A 7,263-nucleotide genomic window follows, 5' to 3' on the forward strand; every position below is an offset into this window, starting at 1 on the left:
TAGAGAAGCCAGGTTGTAAACACCCTCACTTTAGACAGCGGGCTGGGAAAAAGATGGACAAGAAAAGGTAGGAACAGAGGATCATAGTGTCTCTGTGTAATGGCCCACGTAGGTTATTTCTCATATACATGGAACACATACCTACTTAATTGTTCTGTCTTTAATTTGATGAAAAGCTAAACCAAGCTAAATAATGCAATTAATATTGTATGCACATCCAATGAAACATACGTACAGAGGAGAGGCAGCAAAGAAAAGACAACTGGGAAGGAATATCTGGGCCTTTTTACTCAAGTGATGGAACACTGAGAACATTTATTTGTATTTTGCTCCACTGAAATATTATTATTATTATAGAGAAGGGCAAAGAAAAGCTAAACATACATCAGACAAGTTGATTATGTAAATTATGAAAAATCCATGTTTTTAAAATTCTGTTATATAAGCTATTAAATGATATGTATTATTGGACATAAAAGGACACCCACTGCCTATTGTTCGATAGAAATTCAAGGTATCCAGAAATTACATACAAATTAGAGCTGATTTTGTACTGTACAGCATAGAAATACATAATTTTTATTTAATTTTCAACAAATTTTAATTTATTAAATATTCATGAATTTCTAAATACTTAACACCTGTACAAGGTAGGTATTTCGAAAGGATAAAGGGGGCATACAGTGCACATATGTCTTTCTTTTTTTTTTTTATTGTTGGGGATTCATTGAGGGTACAATAAGCCAGTTACACTGATTGCAATTGTTAGGTAAAGTCCCTCTTGCAATCATGTCTTGCTCATTCCTGTCTCCCACCCTTCTTCCCAAAGACAGTTTCTAAAACAAAACTGAACAAAATATTAAACATCCCTTGGTTAATAAAAGCAATGAAGTAGGCAATACTAATGAATCTTTAAACATGTCATTTAAGAACATTGTAAGTAAACAACACAACTACAAATATCTCGACCTCTAAGTAGTGAACATGTGAGTGTCCACTTAACGCAAACAGGTGCGTGTGTCTGCATACATACTCGCACAGAGCAGTCAATGGGAAACATGCTAATAAATGTTGACAAAACTGTTTGTATGTAGCTGTCCCAAATACCAGGTGCAAGAGTTAAAAGCAATCCTGTACACAATAGCACCAAAAATGTACAATACATAGGCATAATCGGCAAGCGAGCTGTGAGAGCTGTATGGAGAATAGTAAAAGTGAGTGACGCAAGGGATTACTCGAAAAAGTAGAGACAGTGCTTGCTTAGTGTATTGCAAGACTATCTCTATACACAGACAAACACATGTTCAAGTTTTGGATCAGAAGCGAGTCTGCTGAAAATCAGTGGAAGGGAAGGGAAAATACTGGGAAGGAAGCTCGGACCGACACCACAGATTTACAGTCCAAAAACAGACCTCTTTTGCACATTACTTTTTTTTTTTTTTTTTTTACAGGGACCGTGGAGGTTCCCTCAAGAAGAGTCAGGGCATGTTTCCAGCGTTTTTGTGGCCCCAGTCACTGCTCCTTTTCAGCAGGACAGGCAAGGGCTGCCTCTGTGGACGCGTTCAGCGAGGTCTTGTGTTCCTTGGTGGCCTCCTCCTCCGGATCGCCACAGTCGACCTCCTCAACAACCATGCTGCGCACGGTGCCAGCATCCAGGCAGTGCGGAGCGACGCCGTACACCCGGGGGTCAGAGACAGCTGCGTGGAAACTCTGCACCCCGCACCTGCTGCAGAAGCTGTGCAGCGCCGGGTGGGTGTTGGATCGATAGGTGACCAAGCTCTCTGCGCCCTGGAGCAGCGTGAAGCGCGAGGCCGGGACCAGGAAGTGGCGGTGCTGCTTCTTCTTACACAGCCTGCAGCTGCAATCCACCACGCGCAGATCTGCTGGGGCCCAGGCCGCAAAGCGGACCGCGCCGCAGTGACAGCCCCCAGTGTGATACACCAGGCCTGGATACTCGAAGGTGTCCAGCAGGACCTTGGCGGCGCCCTCGCAGCTGAGGCCCCGTAGCCTCCTGAACTTCTCCCAGCGCTCGCGCTGTGCGCCCAGGTCCAGCTCCTGAGGGGACACGGCGGGGGCCCGGTTCGAGGATGGCCCTGGGGGCAGCGCATCTCTGGGGCCCGCCTGTCGGACCCGCCGCCACCAGCGCCTCCGCCGCGACCTTCCCCGCCACCTCTTGGCCGCCGCCAGCTCCCTCCCAGCCTCGTGGCTCCCGACCCCGACTTGTACAGGGGGGCACCGCGAACGGCTGGCGCCCATGACCGCTATGGCTGCGAAGGCGGCGGCAGGATCCCCAGGCTGCTTTCTTCTCTGCCGCTGAGCAGCGGATCGGTTCTTCACTCTGCCCATGGTGCCAGCAGCCTTCTGAGAGTGTGCCCCCCGCCCCTCATTCCCTACTCAGTCACTGAGCTGCAGTACTGTCTGAACCAGCAGGATTGGCCACTTGTTGAATGTGATGCAAAAAGACCCTTCCCTTGACCCTATCAAAAAAGCCTTTGCTGGCCCCAGATTCTGTCTGAGCCTATCAGCTGCCCCTTCTCCTCAATGTTATTTTCCATTGTTGATTCAAATCGGCAGCCTAACACTAAAATATTGAAATACTGAAAATGCTGCAGACTCTTGTTCGCATGCAGCAGAATATAGGACAATCCACAAAAAGCATTATTCAACTACTATAGACGAGACAGGTAGAGACATAGACATAGCCTTTCAGCGGCAAGAGTAGTGTGTAAGCAGTTGTACCAAAGTTGGGGGGAGTAAAGATAACAGACCACAATAGTATGTTACATCAGTGGAATCAGTGGACTCAACCAGAGAAAATGAATGTTAACACGAATATAGACCAAAAATCACCTGTTTAAATTCATACTCTACAGACAGGAAGTAAAAGAAGGAGCAATATATTGATTTGTCCATCAGTTCAAAAAGCAAGTTAACAGCTCCGGAAGTCATGAATATGAATCGGAAATTTTGCTCTTTGAGGAATTGGTTGGTTTGCTCATTGGTCATGGCCACAAGAGAGACTCCCAAAATGAGCACAGATCCTCCTTTCTGAGGTGTAATCAGTGCCTGGGAAAACAATGAGAAGCCTTACAAAACCACCTCCTGAATTAAGTAGTGGTGTCTACATTCAGGCTGTAGACAGAGATGCTTAAATCCACCCAGCCTAGATTCAATAATTCTTAACAGTTTGTTATATCTATATGCATGCATATGTGTATATATATTTTTGAAAACATTTTTTAAGATACAGACATTAATGCCATTTTATCTCAATATTTCAGCATTCGCATCCTAGGAAAAAAGAAATACTCTTTCATAATATTACTGTCATATCTACAAATCAATGATTTCATAATGTTGTCTAACTCCCAATTTATACTTAAATTTTCCAAATTGTTTCCTAAATATGTTTTACAAAATGACCCCCCAACCACCACAGAAGCTAGCTAAAATTGACAAAGCAAATTAGGTTGACATGTATTTTGAAGTCTTTTGTCTAGAACAAACTCAACAAAGCCAGTTTTTTAATCAACAAAGCCAGTTATCTGCTGATTTTGTCTGATTGCTTCCTTGCTTCCTTGTGATGTCATTAGATTATTTTTCTATCTAATATATTTCCTGTGAGCAAAAGAGACTATCCTAGTAAACAGTTTGCAAATGGATAGTCACAACCTCAGTGTAAAAAGCAAGGTGCCTTCCAGAGAACAACGGAAAGGTTCAGATTTTACAGCAAATGTCTCCACCCAGGTTCCAAATCAAATCCACAAATAAGGACTGGAACGTTAGTTCTGACTGGTCAATGAAACTGAGTTCTGATTGGGTGATATAGCCAACCCCTGATTGATAGATACAGCTGAGCCATGATTGGTTGGTTCAAATGACCTGTGAAAATCCCAAAAGTTAAAAAGGTTCCAGTTTTCAGGGAACTCAGAGTATGTGTAGACTTCCAATCAGCAAATGGACACTTGGCTCTATTTTAAATTTAGGCCCAGTTAGCCACTTGGGATTCATATTGAAGGACTGGCTCTTTAGGGTTCACATCTATTCACATTCCTATACAACTGAAAGTAGGGTCTAAACTTAGATGCTAAAGGCTTGATTACAATCAAGTTACACATTTTGGCAAGTATGCTTTCAGGTGATGTTGCATACTTTATAGGGTCATGATTCCCAGTTATCCCAGTAGTAACAATACTAAATAGTATCTCTTCATTAACGTGGTAATGGTTAGATTTGTCTATTGTGAAAATGTGTTTTTCCCTTTGCAATAAACTGGTAATCTGAAGGAGTTAATTTGGACACCATGAGAATATCTTGTTCCTTTCCAAACTTTTGCTTAGTAGTTTTAGAAGCTGTTAGTAATCATTGAACCAATTATCTCATTGTTGGTAGGTTACAAATTGATGATTTTTTAAATTCTAAATTTCCTACTTTCATTACGTGGTGGTCATCCATAAAGACAAGCTTTCTTACAGGAACTTTGAATGTATTATTGTTTCTCTCTTAAAACCAGAGTATATGCTTAATTCTTTACCTTTAATTATCAGTTTTCTGAGTAAAGAGTTGGAGTAATAGAAATCGCCAATTATGAAAGATAATCCTCCATCTTTCTCCCTGGGTATAGTTTTGGGCTCATAGATTTTTATTCCTTCAATAATTTAAAGTCAAAAAAATTTTTTAAGAGACAGAGTATTACTTTATCACCCTCGGTAGAGTGCTGTAGCGTCACAGCTCACAGCAATCTCCAACTCCTGGGCTTAGGTGATTCTCTTGCCTCAGCCTCCCGAGTAGCTGGGACTACAGGCGCCCGCCACAACGCCTGGCTATTTTGCTGTTGTTGTTGTTGCAGTTTGGCCGGGGCCGGGTTCGAACACGCCACCCTCGGTATATGGGGCTGGTGCCCTACCCACTGAGCCACAGGCTCAGCCCCATTTTTTTTTTTTTTAAGTTCAAAGTGTCCCAACTTTGGTCCATGGGATTTCTATCAAACTGATTCCCATGTCCTTTTGCATTTTTCCATTAATCTTTGAGCACTTACTTGTATTCTGGAACATGCCTCAGATTCTCCTTATACTTTTGCTATGCTATTCCTGGAATCACACATTTCTCCAAAGACCTCAGACTCATTTTAGTAGAGTATGGTATTTAGATCTTAGGTGTGCCATGAAATTTTTTAAAGATCATTAATTAAATTATTTTCAAAAGAAGTTCAAAGCACAGTAAGTATATTATTTTTTTACTCTTTTTTAATCAACATAATTGAAGTGTGCCATGGAAGTTTAACTATAGGTTCAAGTGTACCATGAGATAAAAAAAGGTTGAGAAACACTGGTCTAAATATTTGGCCCTAAATCACAAAATTTTTCTCATTTTCTTTTCCTCATAGTGTTAGTTACCCACTTTGAGTTAATTTTTTTAAGGCATTAGATTTAGATCAAGACTTTCGCTCTCTCTCTCCTTTTTCCAATTGTTTCACAATTTACTGAAAACATTACCCTTCTTTCATTGAATTGCTCTTGCATCACTAGCAAAAATCAATTGAGCATATCTGTGCGGGTCTATTTCTGGCTTCTCTATTCTTTTCCATTTATCTATGTGTCTATACCTGCACCAATACTACATTTTCTTGAGCACTGTAGATCTATACTAAGCCTTAGTATCAGATAGAGTAATTCCTCATGTTTTGCTCTTTTTCAAGACTTTTTAAGCTGTTCTAGGGCCTGTGCCTTCCCATTCAAATTTTAAATAAGCTATTTATATCTCCAAAAACCTTGCTGGGATTTAGATAGAAATTGAATTAAATATATAGATCAAATTGTGGACAATTGACCTCTTTACTATGTTGAATATTCCAATCCCTGAACAAAGTATTCCATTTGCTTAGTTCTTCTTGATTACTTTTATTAGTATATTGTAACATTCAGCATACAAATACTGCATATGTTTTGTTCAGGATATACTCATGTGTCTTGATCTACTCAGGCTGCCCCACAACAAAATACCATAGAACAGATAGCTTAAACAATTGAAATTTATTTTTTTCAGAGTTCTGGAGGCTGGAAATCTGAGACCAGAGTACCAGCATGGTCTAGTTCTGGTGAGCTCTCTTCCTGTGCTCACGTGGCCTTTCCTTGGTGCATGCATAGAGAAAGAAATGGAAAGGGGGAGAGAGTTCTTCACCTTCTGTTATAGGGCCACGAATCCTATCAGATTATGACCCCACCATTATGATCTCATTTAACCTTAATTACCTCCTAAAAGTTCTATCTCTCAATATAGTTGCATTAGAGGTTAGCTAAACTTCAACATATAAATTTGGTGAAGAGGGGACACGATTTAGTACATAGCACTAAATTATTTTTATTTGAATAATTGTAAATGATGTTGTGTTTTTAATTTGCTTTTTTCATGTTCACTATTAATAGACATAGGATAGATTTTAATGTGTTGATTTTTATCCTGTGACGTGGCTGAACTCACTAGCATTTTTTTGTATTAATACTGAAACTTTTTGATAGATTCATTGAAATTTTACACATAGACAATCATGTCATCTGCAAGTAGAGATAGTCTTTTAAAAGAATCATAAACCTTTTTTTTCTTTATCTTTATTCCACTGGCTAGAACTTCTGGTATTATTTGAGTAAAAGTGGTGAGAACATAAATCCTTGCCCTGTTCTGACTCCTAGTTGGGAAAGCATCCAGTCTTTTATCATTAAATACGTTAGCAGTAGTTTTGTAGCTGTTCTTTATCAAGTTTAGGGAAGTCCTTCTATTCTTACCTTGCTGAGAGGTTTTTAATTTTTTTTTATCATGAATGGGTTTGGCCTTTGTCAGATGCTTTTTCTACATCAACTGATATTCTTTCTTTCTTTCTTTCTTTATCATTATTATTTTTTTTCAACATGATGAATTATACTGATTCACTTTGGATGTTGATCCAGCAGCCTTGCAAACCTCAAATCAATTCCCCTTTGTCATTGTGTATAATTCTTTTTTATTATTTTGGGGGCTCAGTTTGCTAATGTTTATTGAAGGCCTTTGCATATATAGAGATGTTACCCTATAGCTTTCTCTTTGCAATGAGTTTGTCTGGTTTTGGTATCAGGATAATAATACTGGCCTCATAAAATGCATTCGGGAGTTTTTCTTTCATTTCTGTTTTCTGGAAGAGATTGTGTAAAGATTATGTTAATTTTTCAAAAGATTCATAATATTTAAATAATAATTCATCGTATTTAAGTTAATAGTTATAATAAGATA

General features: G+C 39.6%; 1 protein-coding gene across 1 annotated transcript; it reads right to left on the reverse strand.

Moving 5' to 3' along the window:
* Positions 1-809: 809 nt before the first annotated feature.
* Positions 810-2,366, reverse strand: LOC128578095 (centromere protein V-like protein 1). Its single transcript, XM_053580517.1, has one exon. It carries the CDS (start codon positions 2,344-2,346, stop codon positions 1,513-1,515), a length of 834 nt encoding a protein of 277 aa, XP_053436492.1. The 5' UTR covers positions 2,347-2,366; the 3' UTR covers positions 810-1,512.
* Between the last annotated feature and the right edge of the window lie 4,897 nt (positions 2,367-7,263).

This window comes from Nycticebus coucang, chromosome X, assembly GCF_027406575.1.
Source record: "Nycticebus coucang isolate mNycCou1 chromosome X, mNycCou1.pri, whole genome shotgun sequence".
Taxonomy (NCBI): Eukaryota; Metazoa; Chordata; class Mammalia; order Primates; family Lorisidae; genus Nycticebus; species Nycticebus coucang.